This window comes from Accipiter gentilis, chromosome 8, assembly GCF_929443795.1.
Source record: "Accipiter gentilis chromosome 8, bAccGen1.1, whole genome shotgun sequence".
Classification (NCBI taxonomy): Eukaryota; Metazoa; Chordata; class Aves; order Accipitriformes; family Accipitridae; genus Astur; species Astur gentilis.
In genome coordinates, this window is record NC_064887.1 from 33,290,105 (window position 1) to 33,314,484 (window position 24,380).

At 40.6% G+C, this 24,380-nt stretch overlaps 1 protein-coding gene across 4 annotated transcripts in view; it reads right to left on the reverse strand.

Annotated features, from left to right (window-relative positions):
* COP1 (COP1 E3 ubiquitin ligase) overlaps positions 1-24,115 on the reverse strand; it is a 130,706-nt gene extending 106,591 nt beyond the window's left edge. Inside the window, exons 1-6 of one of the 4 annotated variants that reach the window (XM_049807615.1) lie at positions 23,626-24,115; positions 17,096-17,155; positions 15,429-15,526; positions 14,016-14,080; positions 11,408-11,527; positions 9,259-9,327 (exon numbers count right to left, since the gene is read on the reverse strand). In XM_049807615.1, the coding sequence (XP_049663572.1) occupies positions 9,259-9,327; positions 11,408-11,527; positions 14,016-14,080; positions 15,429-15,526; positions 17,096-17,155; positions 23,626-23,993 (780 nt within the window). In that variant the 5' untranslated portion in view covers positions 23,994-24,115. Of the gene's footprint in view, positions 1-9,258; positions 9,328-11,407; positions 11,528-14,003; positions 14,081-15,428; positions 15,527-17,095; positions 17,156-23,625 lie in introns of those variants that run through there. The other 3 variants (XM_049807614.1, XM_049807613.1, XM_049807616.1) reach the window with 3 other exon arrangements.
* Positions 24,116-24,380: the final 265 nt, after the last annotated feature.

Below are 24,380 nucleotides of genomic sequence, written 5' to 3' on the forward strand. Positions count from 1 at the left end.
GTATTTTTCAGGTTTTTCAATTACTTTTTAGTCAGTCAGCAACCTGGCTTCACTCATCTCTAGCAACTGTGAAGCCACAGACTCGACAATTGTTTAGTCGTAAGCAAGAGCATCATCTACTTACCAGCTCTAATTCCCACCCTCAGTCAGCAGACATGTCCCATCCAAACACCCACAGAGCCTATACCCAGCCTTGCAAGATTCAAACACATACACTTTTCTAGGTGAGAGCTCCAAGTCTGTACCTAAACAGACAAAACTCAGCTCCAATGCAAGTCTGGTTCTCTAAGACAAGTCTAATGAATATATTGAGAACTGGAAGTCCACCTGACTTCTCCTCAACTCACAGTAAAAATCTACAGACAACTAGCACTGTGGCCTGTGACCAGAAGCTGTTACCAATCTGGCAAGTCCACTGAAAGCTTAAGCACAACATATTCCCTAAAGGCCAGCCAAATTTTTGTCATTTTGAATTTACAAGGGAATATCAAATTGCCCAAATCCAAAGTTACTAGTATTGCAAGACATACTACTCTTAGTACGACATATTCCCTAAGAACATTTGGCAAGCTACTCCCAAAGACTTACTCACTCAAGTGCTTAAGCTTGAACCTTTAAGTGGCAGAAAGTTTTGCTTAAACAAAACCACACTCACCACTTAACCCCCCACTATTAATCAGCATTCCAAATACCTGTGTGCTCTGCATTAGATAATCCACTATTTTAATTTATCTTTTCAACATCAAAAAAGCTTCTGTCCCTGAAGACAGAAGAAGAAAGGACTGCTGGGTCCATACCTATTTCTAACATGGCTGCTTCTTCCTTGGAATGAGATGACATTGTATTTATATTCTAATCCCTCTGCTCTGAAGGTTTCAGTTTATATTTAATTTGAGTCACAGACAGCACAAGTTTAATGGTTTAAAACTAGACTGCCACAGATAATTTACAAACCACTACACCATAACATATAATTCCATTTTCACTTGCAAAACCTACAGCAAGAATAGCAGGTGGTGCTATAGCTCCAAGATTAGTGGTAAAGTTAAGTGACACTTGCACAGCACGGGTCCTGCCTGTACTAAGCTCTAGCAGACAAATACCATTAGTCCCCCACTTTCATAAATCCCATTTAAAAAGAAGTTACAAAACCACTTTGTAGTTCCAAAATTACAGCAAGGAAATCAGCTATTCTACAATGTACTGGCTCACAGCCAAACTGGACAACTGAAAAATAATTGATGGTTGTTGCCATCACATAAACAGAAGACCTTTTAATAGGAACAAGAGCAGAGAACTTTTTATTGGCCTGCTTTTATTAACTATTGCAGAGCCGAAAGTATAAGATCTGGGACTTCATTTACTAATTCTTCCTCTTAAGTTACATTAAGGCAAGCAATTTCAAGCTACCATAAACTTACCCAACAGTAGCAAGTCTAAAAACAAGGCAAGTGTGTTTCGTGTTTATTTTAGGAAGAGTCTTCTCATACCAACAGCATCAAATGAGTTACTAATGCCCACATTGAGACTTTTTTGGTAGGTTTGCTCAAGTGTGTCACGGTTTAGCTTTATTCTATTAAAGACCTTAAATCAGTCCACATTTATTCCAATTAAACTTTGAAAAATGAGACTACTGATTTATAATTGCCAGCCATTGAGGGACATTTAGGGAAAGCCAAATGAATTATAGCCCTTGCAGTATATCCAGACTTATGGGCCCTTAATTTGATTTTCACTATGTTGGCCACAGAAAGCAAGCCAAGTCCTGTCCCAATGATGGGCAGAATCACACCTGTCAAACTGCAGATTAAGTCAGCAAAAACATTTAGAATGAACACCGAAACGTACGCTAAAATAGAAGCACATACTATAAACTCTCTTCTCAGACACAGCTGCTTTCCCAGAACTGAAAAGGCCAATGTGGACAAGGAGAAGGCTTCAATTCAGCAGTTCAACCTCATTATTTCAATTCCACAGAATGAACTACAATAAGTAGGGATATAACATTCTGGTCCCACGTTACACACAAACACATACATACACAAGAAAAATGATGGCCTCAAAATAGCCTGTTTCTTATAATCTCTGGAAAAGGGATTTCAAACGTTCAAGTCAAGAAGCTACCACAGCAGGAAACACAGGCTCTATTATTCTTTTTAGGTAACCTTTCAGATCCAAACTCCTTTCACATGCATAAGACAGTCCCCCCAAAACCCTCTAGTTTGAGTCTGAAGCTCTCTTAGACACACATACAAAGTTCTTCAAAGACAACTCTCAGCCCTGGACTACAGGGATGAAGGGAAATCCCCTGGTGTTGTAGTTTAACCCCAGCCAGCAACTAAGCACCACACAGCCGCTCGCTCAGTTCCACCCTCTCAGTGGGATAAGAAGGAGAATCAAAAAAAAAGAAGTAATAAAACTAATGGGTTGAGATAAGAACAGTTTAATAACTGAAGTAATGTAGTAATAATAATCATAATAATAAAATAATAGTAATAAAAAGGAATATAACAAAAAAAGAAAGGGAAAATAAAACCCAAGAAAAAACAAGTGATGCACAATGGAATCGCTTACCACCTGCTGACCGATGCCTGAGCAGCAATCCGGCCCCCCCAGCCAACTCCCCCTAGTTTATATACCGAGCACGACGGTCTAAGGCAGGGAATATCCCTTTGGCTTGTTTGGGTCAACTGTGTCCACTCCCAGCTGCTTGTACATCTGTTTGCTGGCAGAGCATCGGAAACTAAAAAATCCTTAAGATAAGCACTACTTAACAACAACTAAAACATCAGTGTGTTATCAACATTATTCTCACACTAAATCCGAAACACACTGTACCAGCTACTATGAAGAAAATTAACTCTATCCCAGCTGAAACCAGATCACCTGGTTAGAGCTGCTCAGAGGCAGAGACACCCCACCATACTACTAAATTTCCACATATGACTCTTGGGTGGAAGTATTAATATGAATTTACACAATACTAAACACTAGGTCATGGTCAGTTTGATTTCAGTTGGCTATCTACCAACGAGCATCACTGGGCTCAGCGCTGAGGTTTCATCCTTGGGCTTCCTGTTTTTTTCTGGACCTGGACCGAGGGCCCCTCAGGAGGCAATGACTTCATCTTTTGTGTTCAGCACAGACAACAAGCAGCCCTGAGTCTCCTGGTGCTAGTTCTACATGTTGGCAAAAAAATAAAAGCTCAGCAGAGCCTCCCAGAGCCACAGAGACAGCCTAGAAAGAAACAGCCTAGAAAAATGCATGAGGGAAGGAGTCATATACCGACTGTCTTTGCAATTCTAGAAAAAAGCACAAGCAAAGAACATAAGTTATTTTCTACAGAAATACTATGAAATCACCAACACTGTTCCACCCAGCAGCTTAAACAGAGCATCTGGATTCGTACCTTTGAAAGCTCATGAGTCACATTATGTTCAATCACACACCTTCAAGGCTCCAATCCAAAACCCTCATGCATTCATCACAACACACACTGTAGATCAAGACAAACAGATGAGACTATTGACCAGAGGGAGCATCTTTTTTTGCTAGACACACATAGCCATTGCACCAAAGGGTAAAAAGTATCACGTGTCCAGCTGAGGAGGATAAATCAGGTCATCTCTGTAGACAATCCCTTCATTCTATCCCACAACTTCATCTGTCCAACATGATCTATTCCTACTTCTCGCTCTTCCATCAACTATCACTCTAACAAACTTGAGTGTAAACTTAAGTATCAACAGCTGAACCTCTCCTAAAGATACTCAGTGAAATTAATTTCTTGTAGAACTCAATAGCTCAACAACAACTCTACAGTGAATAAGATCAATTTCTCTCTCTGGAAACCAACTGAAGTTTTGTCTGTCTCTGGGTTTTCCTTCCATTATTGCTTCAGATACAAAGCCCGTTACAACATACAGGGCAACTATGGCAATGAAGTCATCTGCAGAGTTTAGAAAGACTTCAGCCTTTTAAATTAATTGCAAATCTCACTTATTTCACCTTTACAAAGTCTTTGCACAAGTAGAAAAAGGTACAAGGTTTCTTTTGGTATGAAAAGACAACGACCTGAGCTTCCACAAGTTACTTTCATTGGTGAAACAGGGCATCCAAGCGTTTTAGACACATGGGCAGTCAATCTACAACACATTAATCTGCAGGGACTATTTCTTCTCTCTGATCAATACCTCCTCCAAATGGTAAATGTTTCCTCTTAAGTGGGGAAGAGCTAACAGAAAGATTTGAGAGCAACATCCTGGTTAAGTTGTTTAACACACAGAATTCCTAAGGGTAAGAGAAAGAAGGTGCCTTGCTGATCAAAAGTATGTTTCATATCTTGAATTTTCTTCCCCCTCATTTAAATCATCCAGTTTGGGTTGCAGGAGTAATGCTTTGAAGGCTTACAGATAGGGTCTGATATCAAAGTGTCACAAAAGAAAGATATCTGCAGCAGGGAACAAAGCTGTCTGAACACTTAGATTAATTGCCTCAGAGTTTAATACATCACTGTACATGCTACTTATACTTAGCTCCTAGTACTAGGTTGCCCCCTCTTTTTCTTTGGAAAGACCTCTCCACTGCAGTAAGGAGAGTCAGCTATTATACACTGATGTTTATATGATAATTTCTAGCTTGCTGCTCATACACTAGCTGTATCCTTGGCTTATCGCTGCAGTCAGAGCTCACGTCTCTCACCAAGTAGCTCAGAAATGCAAATAGATTTAAAATACCAGTTCTTTAAGTGCAGCGGATAGGAAAGAGATTACTATACCTATAAATTCACCTCAGGAGTCCTGGAATGTAATCAAGACTATATGACAACATAAGAGCATGACTGATTTCTAGTTCTGTCACCTCCTCTTGCTTACTCATTAGTGCATCCATGTGTGTATGCACAGAACAATAAGACTTGACAGATGAAGTGATTAACACAAGGTAATGACATCCCTGGAGAATTCATGCTATAATTGCCTGCAATTATCCCACAATAACTAATAACTCCTCTTATTTTTAGTATTTAACATGCTCACAATATGGAGTAAGTGAAGACAGCTGGATACCTACATGCATTTGAGGCTGAAAAGAATGATGATTCTGAAATGCTGAGCAGGCACTCAGTGCCACAAACCTGAGACATTTCAGGATTACTTCTCTGTCCCAGGATGTTTACCAGTTAAAACCAGCCCCCATGCATTAGCAGACATAAAAGAGGGTGTTCATTAGATACGAGAGACTTAATATGACATTATTACAAAGAAAAAGCCCACGAAACAAAAATGAAGTGGCAGCTGCCAAGAGAAACTTGAATGCATCTAGGGAATATCACCTGTATGTTGTAGAACTTGGTTTGTGATACTATTCCTCAAGCTCAGTATTCTCCTTCAGTAAGCAATGGTACTACTTCACAGAAATAGCAAACACTCTCCATCAGGTAGCTGACCTAACAATGTTTTAGGACAAATTATATACATGATCTATATGGTGGTGTCTAACTGCATTTGGTAACATTCAAATCCTGACAAGACAATTAGTAAGGCCTCTTTTTTTTAAATTGATGAATATAAAACTGGGGAGAATTTCTTGCATTAACTGATATTATCAACTCTCTCACAAAGTGTTCCAGTTGAAAGAACATGTGATCATTTAAAAGTAAACAAAGTTAAACTTGCAGAAGTATTTATGCAACACAGCTAGCAGCATTAAAACTCTAGCAAGAAAATACAAATTTTAGGGAGTTACAGGTTGTTGCATTTAGTTTCCCTTGAAAAAGGAATTAAAAAAAAAAAACCTCAAGTATTTCATTATTAAACTTCACCTTCCAGATTCCTTAGATCTTTGATTTTAACAGAAGAGACTGCTGGAAAAACAAACAAAACAAAAAACCAAAAAACCCCCCACAAACCCAGAAGGGTATGCATTCAATTAACTGTGCACACGTATGGAAAGGCACACAGCCATGCTAAGTTTGCCTTAGAGACAACCAGCTATTGCAGATGATCAATACATTTCTCCCCTCCAAAACTATCTGTTATTTTGTTGAAAAAGTATTTTCAATCTTTAGCCATTTGTTTTCAATCTTTTTCAAAGTAAGAAAATTTTTTTCTATTACTAGGAGGATTTGTTTTCTTGCCACATTGCCATAGGTCAAAACCAAAACAAAATACATAAACTTTAAAGAAAAAGGACTTGCAAATACCTTTGTGCAAGAAACAGGCTGTAAATTTCAACTTGAAAGGTCAATGTTTTGGAAAGTTATGAACACATCAAAACAGGATTTCTAACAGAAACTTCTGCAGGTGCTGAACCTCAGATTTATCTTCTAGAGAAATTATGAAAGTGCAAGAAAGAGGCATTTGTCAAAACACTTGACTACAGCAAATATTCTGAATTCTTAAGTACATGTCTATAAAGATACAGTTTTCTTCTAGATACAAACCCCTCTCCAATAAACTCAGAAGTCACCATTTCATGAAGGCAGGAGAAAAAAAACCACAAAACTTGAGTGAAGTAAGCAAGGAGGGTTACAGGTGGTTAACTACGTGCTCAAACATGTTATGAAATATTATACAGGTACACTAACTCTAAGGCAGTATCTGTATTAACTAACAGTACCTAGTCTCTATTTAAGAACTTGCAGTATGTAATAAATAAAACCTGTTAATAAAATCATGCAATAAATAATATTCAAAGAGGCATATTAGGAAAAGTTAGCACACAATATTACATTATTTTAAACGTTTAAGCCAAAAATTGAAACAAGCACTCTCAATCATACACAAAAGAAGCTTTTTTATTAAAAACTTAACGTTACAGCTATGGCTTATTGAGTGGAATTGCAATTACTCTGCAGTCATCTTTACTAGAACCAGGTTCAAATTAGGAAAGGAAAAAAGGTAGTGTTCCTGCCCATAATAAAGCCTGCTCATATGACTCCTAGCTATGTGCAATACATCAATAGAAGTGTTCTGGGGTCCACACATGTTCCTTGAGTTCCATCCTTATTTCTTAAACAGTCACCTATTACAGCATCAAAAGAAACTACAGTAAACTTTGAAGCTCTGCTAACCTTTCTAAAACTATCCTACCGACTGGTCTGTATTTTCCATGCTTCTCACCAGTGGTTCTCATCTTTCTTATCAAGTGAAAAGATTGCAGGCAGCAAGTCTTACAAGTCCTCACTTCCCTCAAAATAAATGGCTAACCACTATGGCAAGGACAGAACTGACAGGCCTGCACAAAAGTCTTTTAAGCTTTGAGTCTGCATTTCATATTGGAATATAAAGGGACGTAAGAAATAATATCAGAGGAAGTCTTGGCAATAGAGGGAAGACACAAGCAGGGACAGAGAGGATCTGAAATAAGCTATGTGTCCCAACAGGCTTCAGGATGTTCCCAAGACTGTATTCAGACGATCTGCAGCCAAAAGTAAGTTTCTTTAGCCTTAAAAGAGATGCTATCCTTGTGTATTATTATTAAAGCCAAGGGCAGGTGCAGATGACATGGGAAAGGTTTCCCAGGTGCTGAAAATCAGTGATGGAACACTGCTATGGTATGTTAAAAAACAGAAGCTATGCAATTTCCCTTCCCTTCATCCTTCCCACTCGGCACAGGCAAACTAAAGTACGTATAAACATCCCCTCCTTCTGTGAGAGTTGTTGTAACTCAGTTTCAACTGAGGGAGGAGAAAGCAAAGTCATCACTGACTTTATGGTACTACCCCAGACACCCTTGCACTTGAATCACCACAGGATTACTCAAGGAAGAACACCCTAGCTAAGCTGTACATGAACCTCCTGAAGCACCTGCTTCTCAATTCACCTCCTAGACAAAGGCACCACTACCAGGAAACTTCCCCAATATCTTAATGGTCCCTCAAGCTGCACTGAATCCTGATGGAAGGTGTTTAAGGAGTGCTGATGGAGAAGGGCCACAGCCTGCATTAGTTCTGCAGTGAGCATGGGTCAAGCTTCTTAAATTCTCTGCATAATATTAAGTATTATGAATTCAAGAAAATGAAAGTAGATATTCTGAAGATTTGAGAAGTGTTTGTAGACTAAGCTACCATAAAATAACTTCTACCAGCACTCAAAAAATGAAAGCTAAAAGATACCTCAATGGTTTTCAGCAATGCTTGTGTCTTTGCTGTTTAAGCAAAAAATAACAGTAATACATGTTACTCCATTTCTTCCAACCGCAAAGGATCAAACAAATCATATGCTTCATACTAAACAGAATCAGAAATGGAAGGATGCCTTTTGTCTTCATCGATACGTTTAGTACACTATAGGATATCTTGGCTCTCATTTTCCTTTAACATTCAGTTATCCTAATAAATGGTATTTTCATCACTTCTCATGGGATACTACGCCTAGCTTAGTAGGACTCACTCTACAAATGCAACTTTATCTTGGACTCTGGTTTCCCCTTTGCTTAGTTCCCTTCCACGACCCAGTCATGCAGCCATGGATATCTGTTGGTAGACAGACTCTAAACAATTTGCTTTGGGATGAATCCATAACCAGACCCTCAATCCATTCTGGACAAGGCTTCTTACACCCATCGCCTTTACATGGTTCAAGTTTGACCTTACAATCACACTGCTGCATCTTAGTTCTTCGCATCTTTTACCAGAAACAAGGACCTCCAAGAAAGCTTGTCCTTCTGCTGTTTTCAGGATCATTTTTCTAGGTTTCTGGATATTTCTGGTATTAGGGCTTACACATTACATGACATTATAAGCAATAACTCCCAAACCATGAAAGACTGTGTATGTGATTACGGAACCCACTTGCATTCCTTGAGACACTCATTTTGAGACATGTAAGGAAAGAGCACAGAATACTCATTCTGTTATGACACCACATTAGTCATGGCATCTGATACACCAAAAGAAAAAATTTGAGTGACAACAATTTCACTCCTTCCCCATCTTTCAGTTTTCCCATCACAGAAAAAAAAAAAAGAAAAATCTTGTCTCAAGAATCTGATGTAAATTTACAGTGAGGGATCTCCATCTTCCCACATGCTTCACCAGTGTGATACAAAAAGGCAAGTGATTAAAAATTGAAGCTGTCACATGTAAAGAGATTAATTTTCCTTAAAACCCACGTGTCTTCTGCCTGAGATGTCCCCAAACATGCCTTGCCTTTTTCTTTGCAGAGATAATGCCAGGCTAACACATCACTTAAATAGAAAGAAACTGGTAGAAAGCAGCAGACATCACCTCACCCACTGAAACACAAAGCAAGTTACCTCTCGTTTGTTTCTCCTGGCAACTTTGAGAAATTCCATAAGGATCTGCAATTGGGCAGCATGGGACTCCTGTAACACAGTAAATAAGGAAGTGTAACTCTTCCATGTATAGTAAAAGAAACAAACATTCATTTTATACACAGAAATCCACACTTAGCACAGAAACAGCTTTCATTTAGAGGTGAGGAAGAGAAAATAGCTTAAGGCAGTTTTAAGAATTGTAGTTTTACTTTGCCTCATGGGTCTTAAGGTCTTGTTTGGCTCACAACAAGTTTTTACATGAAGGCAGAAATCGTAATAGCTCTTGTCTGTGCGTTACTGAAGACTTACTAATAAGTTGAAATGCTTTTCAGTTTTTTTGGCTACAGCATCTGAAATTGTTTTTGGAATACAGGTTCCTCACAGACTCATCTTCTACCCTGGAAGATCACTTGCATCCACTTTGTGATTAACATACTAAAGCATGAAATATTTATATTAAACCCCCCCACACACACACCCAAATTAACAGTTGTGTTTATGTAGAGAGATTACTGCTGAAGATTGCTCCACAGTGAAAGACAACACCACAGTCACTGATGAAACTAAAACATCCCTTCCCAGTCTTTCTATAACAGGTCATTTACCTCAACCATGAGCTCAGTATTTTCACCCAAACTGGCCAAAAACTTCACAGGGCAAGATAAGGGAAGCACAAAAAGAAAGAAAAGTAAAACCTATATTCCAGCATTAATATAGCCCTAATCCTATCTCTGCATTCTAAGACTTATTTTCACAACCTACCAAAGTATTTGTTATTAAAGGACTGTGAACATATACACTCAAAAAGGATCAAGACATAGGAGCATGCAGAATCCATTAAAGACAGATGGGACAGGACAAGTAAAGCAATTAGGATACAAGACTACTACTTTTCTGAGATTTTCTTCCTCTCCACCCCTGTGACTATAATAAAAGTAAAGCAAGTAAAACCAGAAAGGAAAATGTTTTTAAATCGTTCTTTAAGTGTCAAGTGTGTTTTTGTTTTTCTTTTTTCTTAGGGCTTAGTATCCTTAAGATATTCCTGCTCAAAAGCACCCGTATGCTCAGTTCTGTGCCTTCTTTGTTTCTGATTTTTCACAAACAACACAAAAAGGCTTGAGAAAAAAAATAAGAGGCTTTACTCTGAAGTTAGAAACCATATTCCCACCATAACTTCACTGAACCACAATAATAAAAGTTATGTAGAAATCCCCACGCAATAAGGTAACATAACAGTTTTGCTAGTAGTCAGTAAACATATTTTTGGGTTACTTTCCTTCCATCAGAACCTCAAGTTGTGTAAACATTGATTCTGCAAGAGTGAAGAAGATAAGCCATTCCCAATATAACTTTTCCTCACCTGTTTTAAAGTACCATGGAAATCCACCCTCCTACCCAATCCTACCCAAAGTTCACTAGGCCAAATTTTGTAATTCAGTTCAATTTAGAAGGTCCAGCTCTCATTAACTGGAAAATAGCCACTTGAGACCAACAGCATGCAATGGCCAAATACATGAGAACTATTCCAAATCAACTACACGTCATTTAAATCATAGGAACAGCTCGCTTCATATTGTATAAATCTTCAAACCAACCTCATAAACAAGACATCTGAACTTTTCTTTCAAGCATTAAATGCTAAAAAAAAATCTTCAGGAACAGCAGTCATCCAGGACTGACTATCTAGGAAATAGTAATTTCTATCAGTTCCAGTAGAAACTAAAAGGTGTGATCTTTTTCACATGCTTATCAAGTGTTTTAGTCTTCTTCATGCTTATTACCAAGAAAGATCTGATATTTACTTGTGTAAGAGTCAATTAACATAGTCATATTCATTTCTCTGTTCTGCTAGCCACTTGCTCTTATCCTTTTCCATTTTTCCTGTTTGTTTATACAACCCTTCCAGCAGCAACACTACAAGCATGTTATGGGCATCACAGTTCACACATCAGTTTGCTACAACAAAGGTCAGTGACATAGCCAACTTTTCAACACCAAAATACAAGAGAAAATTCTGAGCAATTCATTTGGTAATAGAATCTTACTTCAAGAAGATGAAAGCATGAAAAGAACAAACTGTTAACTAGACAACAGTGTTCATTTAAATAAGACAAGAGAAACTTATTACTGCTTCCAACTGTTTCTTCTTTTGCACCAGCAGCTCCAGCATCAGGTTGACATTGGCCAAGTCAAGATTGTCTTGATCAGTCCCCAACAAGTCTTGAATTATCTGCCACCTATGGCCATTCTAGAAAGAGAACAAGAGATGTTGGAGAGACAGTGAGTTCAAGCCATCCAGGGCTATATCCAGCAACAGATATTAAAGGCAACACTGCAATATTTCATCCCTTTTTCCTGAAAAACTTCCTGAAATTTTTCAGGAAAAACCAATTTGCAGGAATCAGAATTCCCAATTCTCCCACATGTACAGGATATAGCTCTTCTATCCTACTGTGTAACTGCTTATCTTATTTGGAAGATATTTGCACTTTATGAGAGCACAGCTGCTGCTGCTAGGAAGAGATTATTTCACAGCCACAACTTTATCTGATTTGTGCCCTAGTTTCTGATAGCACGTTTCTATGGGGAGAAAGGGAAAAACCCCATGTTTATCCAAGCTTAATTGGATTACATCTATCTGAAATACTGTTAAGTGGCAGTACCTTATATTTTTTTTAACCAAGTAATAGGTAAAACCCTCATGCTAAATTCACATGAAAGAAGATAGTATCAGCTTATTTTTTTCTATTCTCACCTCCCACACTACTCCTCTTAAGAGTATTTTCATGGGAAATGTGAGAGCAGGGAAGAAGATGGAGCTCATCAGGGTGATCTTCTCATTCAACCTGTTAGAGCTGAGAAGACTCCTCAGAGAGCCAGCATACTACCATGAAGCCCATTCTTCCCTACAGGCTGTTTGCTCGTCCCCTTGTCAGTAAAAAGTGGGGGGAAAAAAAAAGGTATCTTTTAGCACAGGAAAACCTGAATAATAGGTTAATGCCAATGTAGCCTTACATCAAAAAGCCTGAAGAACCAACAGGAGCAGCTGAAAGGTCTTTAGGCCTAAGAAACAAAGACGATTAAAAAATCCTGCCCTATAAAAGGTATGACACTAGATCAAGGTATTTAGATTTGCAAGAACTAAAAATGCCATCCAGTCTAAACCAGACATTTTCTCAGAGGTTACAGCCTATTTATATTGACTAGATTAAGAAAAATAAAATATGTAGCATCCATATTGAACACACAACTTTTTACTTTTTATACAACTCAACAGAACCTGTGGAAACCACACAGGCAAAAACTCAATTTTGATCTGGAACAGCTGGAAAAAAAAAATACCCTTTTTAAGCAAGTCAACAAGATTTGAGACAAACTTTAACATATTAATGAACTAGTTAAATGTACTACTGCTAAACTACTCGGAAAGCTTTAAAGGTGCTGTAACACGATTTCTTGATGAGACAAACCCATGACGAAGAAGTGGTGCATTTGCTGCAACGTGTCTTAAATGACTTAATACCAAAAGTAATACAAAAAGAATAACAGGCACATTAAGGAGCTGGTACAACAGCAAGGTTTCTCTTTTTAGAGATGTCAGCATTTTTTATTTGCTGCCAAAAGGCAGACACAATACTGGTCTGGGCATGAAGTCATGGTAGATTTCCACTTACTGGTAGCTAGCTAACATAGATGCATCTACAGACATAGTTTCTAAAGGTGTGCTATGAGAACAAGTAGAACCAATTTCCAAGAAGTTACTGTACCTGCCTTCAGGTCAATTGTGTGCATTTTAAACCAGATATGGTTTATGCATATTTTATATTGAACATGGTATATGTGTATTTTCTATTGAATATAAAAACTTACTGTGAGTAAACAAATGAATCCCTAAACTGTGCTCTTTTTCAAAGCCTACAACTGCTGAGAGCATTGGTTTCTGCAACACAGGGCCTAAATTAATAGCACATGAATAGGGGGGGGGGGGGGGGGTAACCGACAAAAACAAGGGCTCCATGATTTTTAATATTACTTTGCAACCTCATTCAATTACAGAAGCCAAGGAAGGAAGCCAGACCTAGCAAAACAAATATGCAAATTTCGTGGTTAATGTCATATATTCTTTTTGATCTCAATGTACAAGAGCATCCACTGCTGCTGTACAGGGGTTTTCATAAACTGAGAACACAGATCATGCTCTGATTCTGTGACATGAAGCAAGTCTAGAAGATATCCAGACAGTTTTATCTGGGATCAGAGCCAGAACACCAGTACTCCAAATGCATCCTTCTCCCTCTTGTGGTTGGTATTAGCCCTCCTCCAATTTCCCTGTAGAACACAGCTTCCTGCATGTCATCAGACAACCCCGTGGCACTTCTAATCATCCATTACTCTCACTGTAGCTGTAATTTCCAACACTGAATGAAAATTATTACCTTTAAACAAGTGTGCTTCAATGGGTAGTTTCCCGGATTATATTCAATACATCATATGACACTTAGCTATGCTAACACAGCTTGCCTCTACACAGACAACGCTGGCAGGAAGAATGAGAGTTAACAAGGTTGAAGGGATCTAGTGCCACTGATATTGGCATTATTCCCTCATAAAGCAAGTTAAAGTATCAGCTCAACAGTATAATTTCTTCTCAATTAAGCCACATAATGACACAATTGCTGTACAAAACCATTAAAAAAATATAAAGTAAGAAAGTTGGAACATACGGTGCTACTCACTGAATGGTCCAGTTTGAGTCTTTTCTCCTCAGATCTTTGCTTCTGTTTAAGAATAAGTTCGTTGACTAAAAAACACAAATAAGATGTCAGAAGAGATGGATTTAAAGTTCACAAGAATAAGAGGTTCTACCTCAATATTTTTGCTCTAGTTATTAATTTCACAGTAAGTTTGTCAGTAATTAAAACAGAAGATGTCTCCACTTTTTTCCTCACCAATTTATTCCTTGATTCTTTTTTGTAAAGTATATAAAGATTATTAAAAAAAAAATCATCAACAAATACAAAGCCTACACATTCACCAAATTGCTTCAGTTCCTTTTCTATGCACCCATGGTTCTCTGACAAAGTTTTTCAACTCCAAGGCAGAAGTATATCACAGAAGAGTACGAGGAAGATAAAACATTAACTGATTTACTACAGGCTGAAAACAGGCACAGCTGAATAGAACAACTTTTTCCCTTTAATCATTATGTGCATTTTTAAAGATACACTTTTGCTACAGTTTTATTTCACACAAATTTAGTGAACGGTACAAAGAGAGAAAGGTAACCTCAACCCTTTGCACACACATACACAAGCTCTTCCACCTCCAACACAGACCTCAAACCCTTGAATGTAGGTGTACAGAAGCAATGCTCTTTGGCCTAACATATACTCCAAGACCTGCCTCAGCACCATCATTGACACAGCATGCTTCGGTTTAAATCAGGATGCTCATTTCTGAAGCATTCCTTGGCTACTGTGGCTTTTAATCTATTTAATATTAAATGAGTATCCCAGACCATGAAATCAAGATTTGATTTAATTTTGTATTTCACACTGCAATGTGTTTCCTTTGATCTTTTCTTCCCATAACTAAGTTTTAAACTCTATTTCCAGTTAGGAACATTTCCCTCCTCTGTTTAAAAAGCAATCAATTCGGATTGCATAGAGGTACATGTATGAATATTTTCTCTGTATCCAATTTACACATACATACATCACATGGACCTCACTACAGTAGCCAAAATAGTACAATATGTAATTGAGCCTCCCCTCCTTCAGCGTCCATGTTTTGTAAACAGGGCATGTTCTTGATTATTAGACAAACAGCGAAAGAAAACAAAAGTAAATAAAAGGATTCAAATCTCTAGCCATCAGAAAAACATCTTCGTTTTTTCTTAGCACGCAAACAGCAGCAACTCAGTCTCACTACTGAAACTCAGCATACAGAACTGCTGAGGCCGTGGAATATTAACAATTTGTAGTATTAACCACTTCTCTTTTTTTGATAAAAAACACAGTTGACCGAAGGGCTGATGTTTGGATTTTATTCTCAATATCCAAAAGCTGGTTATTTATAGGACAAATTTATAAGTGTCTGCCTTCCTTAACAACCAAGACGTTTCTCATGCAAGCAAGCCTAGAGCTCACCTAAGAAGTTGGGATAAAGATGATCTATGTTGTCCACAACATAGTTGCATTTGGGACATCTGTTATTGTCCTCCAAGCTCTGGTGAATACATTTATAGCTGTTTAAAAACATAAAACAAAACCAAACAAGAAACTAAACAAGGGAGCAAACATGAAGGAACAAAACATCAGCACAAGGTAAATAATATCAACCTTAGATAACATGTACTCTGTCTTACCAGCTAAGATCTGCATTAGATCCTACAGTGGAGTCAAAATGTTCCAACTCAGAGCATGCTACAGCAGAAAGACAGCAAAGTTTCTTGGCAAGGATTACAAAAGGTATTTAAGTACTTCATTCTTATTTCCCTGAGGACTGTGGCAACCTGGATACTTCAGCCACACTTCCATCTCAAATTCATGCTCCCCCTTCCACAAGTAGAGCTAACAAAACCAGACTGCATTATTCAGAAGCAACTCTTCTAGATTAGCCAAACACTTCACAAGTGACATTAAAAGCTATTACACATTTTCAGTAATTGAGCAGAGGAAACACCTTCACCAACTTCTCATATTTCCCCCCTACCCCCTGGCTGTTGTTCTCACCAGAAGTGACTTCAAAGGTACTCTCTGTTGAGCTGTTAGCTATTTGAGGGACAGAGTAACTACAAGATGCACTTTAGCATCAGGCTTAAGCATCTCACCAAGAACCTAGCTTGCTGTCAACTGCTAGTAGAGACATCATGTGATAACATTGCTCTAGTCTTTCTAAATAAAGATATTTGAATGCTTCTCATCTTGGACTTCTGAAAAAGTTACAGATCACAGGGATAAAGTGTTACCATAGACAGCACAAAATCAGCTGTTACCTTACCTGTTGCAGGTCAAAGCGCTTCTGAGTTAACTGAATCTGCTGCTTGAGGAAGTGCTTTACGCTACTAAAATAATACTTATTGTAGAAGGTAGGCCATTTATTTCTAGTTAACAGACACCAGAAGAGTATAATGTACATGGGACATTAAATCATCATGGTTCAACATATATTCCAATCCCTAGTTGAGAGGAGGAACAGCAAATAGTTCCACACCTGCCCCTGGAAGGTTCTTGTTTTGTGGAGAAGCACATTTGCTCCTCATTGACAGCCAGAGATACCACACTGAAAAATAACTGGACCTTGGGCCAATTCAGTACAACAGAAACAAGCCTGAAGCATATCCTCTCTTTAAAAGTTTAAGAGAATTGCAATAGACAATACGCAATCCACTTCAAACTGTATATGGTCTTGCACAAAGGCAAGGAGGACCTCCCAACACCAACATTCACTCCCATAACCTCTACAGAGGTGGGAGCAATAGAGATAAGTTGACAAACTGTTCTGACTCCAGGTACTGGATGCTACCAGCAGTTTATGACCATTTTATTTCTTTACAGAGGAAATATGGTGACACATTTTTTGCTTTAAACACTAAGATGACTTTTTTTAATCTAACTGGTACCCATCTTTTAAAATTTTACTTCGACCTCTTTCTTCAGTGCAGGGGCAGAAAAACAAAAACTCAGAAGGAAAGGGATTCACAGGAATGTCAGTCCACACATGCTGTAAGAGATGGACATTTTGCGCAATAAAAAAACAAAAAAACAAAAAGCAAAACAGAAAAAAAAAACAAAACAAAAAACCACCAACTTACCAGAAGCTGTGTCCACATTTCGTCATGTAGGCTTCTTCAATCATATCAAAACAGATGGGGCTGAAAGCAAAACCAAAAAAATCACAAAGATGTCTTTTTATGTTAAACAAGGAAGGAAAGTATTATTAATCCAAAGCAGCCACCTAATCACACTTGGGTAATACTTTCTATTTGTAAAATGAGAGAGGACACACAAGTACAACAGCAACCAGGCCATATAAAGATCAAAAGGGCAATCAACAGTTCTTTGAACTCAGAACAATACTGCAGTTTTCTACAATTAGAAACCAGGTAAGTGTTCACTCCTGAAGCTTTCAAGAGTTGCAAACCACCCAAACAAAGCCAGAGTACCTTCAGCGGAGCAAGGCTGCAGAACCCCCTAACCATCTGTACTAGGTCTCAAACAAAATGTAAAAAAACTGGGTTTTTTACAGGAACAGACATAAGGTATTTATAAGTGACACCAAAATTAGTTTATCCTTCCTTTTTTTTTTTCAGCCAATAGCTATCTATAATTTAAAAAAATATGCAAAGAGGCAGAGCAGCACAGAAATAGTAATGATGTCATGAGAACAAGAACTACTAAGCAGGAGGAGAAGGTGCCAACATGGGGATATGCCTGCAGAACACTGCCAGGCAGCAGGCAGGGCTTAGGCTGCTGAAGAACACAATGAAGGTACAGTGCAACTGAAAGAAGGAGCCAGCCAACAGTCAAGCACGGTGTTACAAAGTCAAAGGAAAACACGGGAAAGGTAGAATATGGGACTCTTCATAAGGAAGACAGAGGAATGCAAATGGAAACAAAGAGGGGTTTTTTTTCCAAGACTAGTTAGTAACCAAAGCTCAGCCAGCCCTCTGGAAAGGATCACCAAGAACCAGGCAGGGAGCTGAAGAGAAGAAAGATGTGCAAGCAAGTAGTGCTCCACAGGAACCTTAGCAAGACAAGAGAGACAGGAATTCAGTGAGATGGGTAGTGGAAGTAATCTGTCTCATCAAGTGCCTGTGACATCTTTGAAAGGAAAATGAAACACAAATGAAAGCAGAGGAGAGCTGAATCTTACATCCAGCAACTCCTACGGCTGCTATCCCTGATAGCTGGTAAAATATATTGTCACATACATACTCATCTTCAGGTCTTGGCCAGCTATCCAGTGAGATGCTGTGGACAGCAACATCACAATTCCGCATGCAACACATGTACCAGCTGTGTTACAAGCTTCACCTTGCTTTCAAGCCGGAGATCCAAATGATCTCCTCTCACTCTCACAAGTCCACACCAATCTCAGTTTAGAGAGGTTTTCACCATCATTTGTTTTCTTCAGAAACAGCCTCCTCCCACCTTCTGCCAACAAGGCAGTTCCCACGGAAAGAGCTGTTAATAAACGTTAACAACTTTTGAGAAGCCTGAATCTTCCTTAATCCAAGAAAAAAAAAAAAAAACCAAGATCAGGCTGAAATAAACAATGCTTGGCTGATCAGGGCAGGGGAGTACCTCAATTTCTCCCCTTGTTAGCACTCCACAGAAGTCATTCCCCCTTTCCATCACCTATTTTAGAGGATACTAACATCTGTTACCCCATTAGGCATTTAAAAATAGGAAGGAGGAAACACCTCTTAAATACTTATTTTTTTAAGCCCACAGAGGGGAAGCTGTGTCCCCTGCCAACACAATCCCCCTCTGAATCACCAAACTGGAAAACATGGATGCCTTAGAAGGTTTGTCCAACCTAACATACAAACCAGGTTGTCTTAAATATTCCACTGTATAAACACAACATAAATGCAAACAAATCAAACCAGAATGCTACTCTCTGAATCGACCGAGCCTCAAAAGAAGCCACAAAAATAATTAACACACACCTGTCCCTTTTCCACCCTGACAGACCCTTTTCTGCACATCATTTGTCTAGATTAACACCAACTTCAGGAGTTCAAGTCACTGATTCCAAGTTAGGAGTTATTTAGTTTCAAGACACTGTTTAGCCAGAATAAATTATGACCAAACTTAGCCAAAAAGGGTGGATTAATAAGAGGAGAATTATGCATCTTTGTATTCTATTAGCTGGCCTTTATACAAAGAAAGTCAAAGATTTATATGAGAGTCTGAGGCTGGTTTCTCCCCACCAGTGATAACTGCTTAACTTCTTTGCCTTCTTCTAGTCATATGCTGTATAACACAGTCCCACTCTGTATTGTGCTAAAAACTGCTGTTCCCCACAGGGCCAGATATGTTCTTTCCAGCACGCTCCTAATGCACTACCTCCAAAAAGTGCAGCAATCAACAAGGCTGTAATGCTCCCCTGTCTGCAAAAGGGCATCTCAAATTAGAGCTAAAATAGGAAGATTACCTCCTAACATGACAGTCACCCAAGACCACTGTTCCCAAACTTATTCTTCTTCATACCAGTTTGACTGGAGAAGTGACAGAGCCAAAATAGTTGAGAAAAAGCAATCAGAGCCAGCAAATGTAGCCTTTCAGTGCCAGGGTCATTGTTAACAGAGCCTGAAGATTCCATTAAGAACTGTTTCCCCTGAAATACTCACTGATTTACAAGTGGAAATAAGATTGATGTCTTTTAATACTTACCAAATCCAAGCTGGCTGTAACACATGAAAGCTGCTATGCACCAGTTGTTTTAAGTTAATCTAACACAGAGGGAAGGTTAAGAAAGTAGTGGAGTGATGGGAACTTGAGACATACTACAACTTGTATTATACACCAAAATTAAGAAGCACAGGTATGGTGAAATCAAGGCTTCTCTGCATGAGATTGCTGCTTAAGACAAATAGAGAATAAGAGGTAAGCCAGGTAAGAAGGATGCAAATTACTTCAGCAAGCCAAACATGTCACTGATCTTTACCAGACACTGATGCCTTATTACAATTTTTTATCCAGCACTGCAAATGCTTACCATTCTTTCCCTATGGGGTAGGCCTCAAACATTTTTTTAATCATTTTAACCAAGTTCATGCCTCTAAGTTTTGTCAGCTGTTTTCAAGGCACCTCTCAGGAGTGCTACTGTCACCCTGCTGCTACCCAAACACCTGGCTGAAGTGGTCACTATAAAATTTAAACACATTTCAAATTTCCTTCTGCTCCACAGCAGACAAAACCCATTACAGTTTCTCCTCCCTGTTCTGCTCCTCTCTGGTCTAAGCAGAGAGCAGGACTTGCTACAGTCTCTGTCCTTCACACAGAAGGTGACCAGGTTAAAGATCACTGCCATTACTATCTACTCAATATGCAGCTCCAGTATAGCAATAGCTTATAAAACCATCATTGTACATGATATGTAAACCGCTCACTGTTTTTAGTTTGTTACCTAGAGGGTCAATTTGCAGTATTCCTTACTAAAGGAGTTTGTTGTATCACAAACGTGAACAAATACACTGAGCCCATACCTGGCATTAACAGGAAACCACCTGAGGAAAAAAACTATTTTTAAAAACCCAAGAACCTGCAAGTCTACCTTCACACATGGCACACAGCCCTCCCCACACCCGAGTTTGTTGTGTGTACCTCTCCAAGTCAGTATACAACATCCCCTCTTCCACATGTTCTTATTTATGCCAGAGCTCAGAAACAAGCACTGGTATGCAGCAGCCACTATAGAGACAGCCTACAGAAAGATCCCCTCCGTCCAGGGAGCAAAGCAGATAGTAACTGGTTTTAAAGAGGTTTAGTCAATGGCTAATTGGGAGGGTTAATGTAAGGCCTGGGAAAACCGTAAGCAATTACACTGCGGGACAGGAGAAAATCCTCTGATTAGAGGATTTCCTCTCAGGTACTCTCCAAGCAACTAGGAAGAAGCCTGGCTGCAGGAGGAGCACAAACTCTAGCTTTAAATTCTACATCCTGCACTAAGAGAAACAAAAAGTTTCCCCTTTTATAATAAAGGTGTCCAGTAAGTCAGGCCTATTTGCCTTCCTGACTAGAGTTACACATTTCCAGGCAGAAGCTGATACATACCACAAACAGTAGACACTTGCAAACTCCTGAGAGTACACTTGCTAAACATTTCACAACCCAGACTAGCAATGTATGGCAATGTTTATGTTAAAGCCTAAGCCTCACATTGCTGCGACAGCACTTTCAGAAGACAGGCAGGGAGGTTGGACACATTAACATTATTTACGGGATTTCTACTTGCACCTTGATGTTTGAAACTCACCCAAACTTCTTTACTCCTTCCCACCTTCAGCCTGGTACAGGCAGAATCTACCACTGAGTTCACAGCTGTAGCTAACAGTAACTCATAGCCCACATTCAGAAAAAGTATCAAATGTTCCCTGCAGCTGGCAGCATCTTGAAAGTGTCCTTACAGAAAAAAAAACACCAACCAGCATATGGAAGACTTCTGCTTCTCACACTGAGATATCCAAATCTTGTTTAAATCAATTATTTAAACCTGCACACACACCTGTCTCGGACATTGCTCAAAATTCCAGAGTTGCCCAGTGGAGTTTACTTCTGTACTGCATAACTGTATTGCTAACTCAAAAAAGAAAAAAAAGGAATACTGTAATTCAAAGCTAGTGTTAATAAGCAAGAACAAGCCCTACAGCCCACAGAAATACATAGCAGAAGAACCCAGATAAGTTAACTATAATCACTGTTTGCTCTTAAAGCTTCTGACCTGCACTTCCATATGCCAAATATGGCTCTTGTAAATACCAAGAAAAGGAGGACAAGGAAAGACATTTTGCCCCGATTACTACTCAGTTGATTTTTAACTATCACTTGTTCAGCCAGCAGCACTCCTCAGTGAGTAGAAAACAGCTAACTGCACGTTCTCTTTGAAGCATGCACAGTACTTACCTGCAGAAAAAAAGAACCAAGAAACTCAGTTTTTTGAACCATCTTAAAATACTTCAGCTGACCTACAAACTTGCTATGGGTGTAATTTCCCTTCAAACACCCTCATTTCTATGACAGACAACAAAACAGGAAGTGACAACTGACTAGAAAGGGACAAGGAGCAATGGTTGCAGACCACTACTGCCAGAGTATAACTGTAGAGGGAACAGAGGGGCATAGGTATTTGCAATCAAGTTATCCCCCATGACCAACAACAACGCAGCCATCTCCCACGCCAAGTACCCTTAAATCCACCTAACATGGCCTAGCCTTCAGCCAGAGCAGGACACCAGCTGATGACAGCTGTGCTCTTATCCCAATTCTGCTACTGAGCAAAAAAACTACTTACAGTAATAAGCAGCAATTTTTTTTTATTGATAAGAAGTAATTACTGTTCTTTCTGCCACTAACTTTTTAGCAGCTTCAGGTTCCCACTTTAGTAGCAAGGATATTTCCCATCTACTCTGCTAGACAGTTTACAAAGCTGTAAAATCAAGTCTACAGGTTTTGGAGACAATGCCAGTCCAGTGGAAATGCCAAACATCCAACCCTCACCTGTAAGTCAGAGCCGTCAGACAAAGTCATCTTGGAAGCTGTGGCCCATTTCTCTTCCTCTTTTTTACTGTTTCTTTCCGATACATGACTTTCCTACAACTCAAACTTCTTCCCATTATCTCCTCACTGTTTGTGCGTCTCAGATGCGAACACTTACCCCTACTTTCTGTTCTCACGTTTTAGTACATCCAACCAGCTATAAAAATCAAACCTACTCCTTATGTTAGGGGGTTTGAAACCCATTAGCAATGGGGTGTCTTTAAAACTGCAAATTACCAACAGTTCCCAAACCACACATTGCAGAGGCCCTTGGTCTACTACTTTTGCTGAAAGGGTATTTCCAGCTATGAGCTGCTGCTTTGGCTGAACATTAGAAGGACAGCATCTGAACAGCTTCAAGAAAAATCTTTATCCCATCATCGCCGAAACTTCCCACTCATCTGGTTTTAGGTGCCAGACTGACACAAACCTTATTGCAGTTTCAAACTAGCCAACCTTTCCCAGCAAGGTAGGCAAACCCACGCCAGCTTTGCTGGATCTATCAACCACCACGGGACTCCTGGGATCCCCATCCGAAGGAGCACAAAATCCTCTGCTGGCTCCTCTTCCAGAGGTCAGAGTGGGACAGCACGAGGGTTCCGGAGGGGCCATCTCACCCACTGAAGGCCAGAGCCCCTCCAGCTCCTGCAGACGCCACACCACCCAGAAAACAGGACATTTGCTTGCGATGTCAACACGCTATGAGGCAACACCTCGGACTGAGGGTCCTTTCTGGTAAGTCAGGCCGCTCCAGAGCATACCCAAGGAGGAACCTGCTGGGAATAACCTGATTTTGCTTAAAAACAGAGAGGGTGAAAGCAACGCTGTTATACAGGGCCAAAAAGCAAGCAGACAGCCACGGGGCGGGGAGGGCGTAAAGCCCCAAAGCCGTAATCCCTGGAGGGCAGTTAGACGTACCAACGCCTCTTTCCCCTCAGCGAGCCCATGAGGTGCCGCTGCCGGCCGCTCCGTCCTACCGCAGGGATTTTAGACAGCCCGGGCTTCCCGCCGGCATGGCGGCGCCCCGACTTCCCTCAGAGGAGTAGCGGGTGCCGCTATCGCGATAGATCGCACTCACCAGACAAAGTCGTTGCTCTTGTCCTCGTAGGAGTTGATGAGCCCGTTGCAGAGCGGGGTGAGCAGCGGCCTCTTCCTGCTGCCGCCGCCGCCGCCCGCGCCGCTACCGCCGCTTCCCGCGGAGGAGCCGCCGCCGCCGCCGCCGGGCCGCGCCGCCGCCGCCAGCCGGGCCAGCCCCGCGCCCGAACCCGACACGGCGGCCGCCACCAGCACAGGCCGCGCCGCCGCGCCGCCCGAGGAGGACGAGCCCGGCGCCATGGCCGCCGAAGAGGAGGAGGAGGAGGAGGAGGAGGAGGAGGAAGAGGAGGAGGCCGGGGTGGCGGCGGCGGGCGGCGCGGCGGGGTGCGGCGGCGGGCGGCTGCCCGACATGCCGAGGCCGGGCCGGGTGGAGCGGGGCCGACGGCGGAGCGGCCTCAGCGCATCCCCGCGCGCGCGGCACCGCAGGAACAATAAAGTTCGTTCAAAGCAAAGAGGGGAAGAAGGAAAAAAAAAAAAAAAACCCAACAAAAAAAAAAAAAAGAAAAAAAAACACACCCGCCCGCGCCTCCCCGGCCCGGCGCTTGTTCAAGCTTTATTGACAGGCGGACAGCCCGCCGCGCATGCGCGGCCCGGGGCGGGGCCGGGCTACCCTCGGGGCGGGGCGGGGCGGCGGGGCCCGGGCCCGGCCTCCCGTGGCGGCCGCGGGCCCTGCGTCCTCCGGCTGCCCCGGGGCTGCCGTGCGGCCCTTCAGGCCGGGCACCCCGAGGGGCGGCCGAG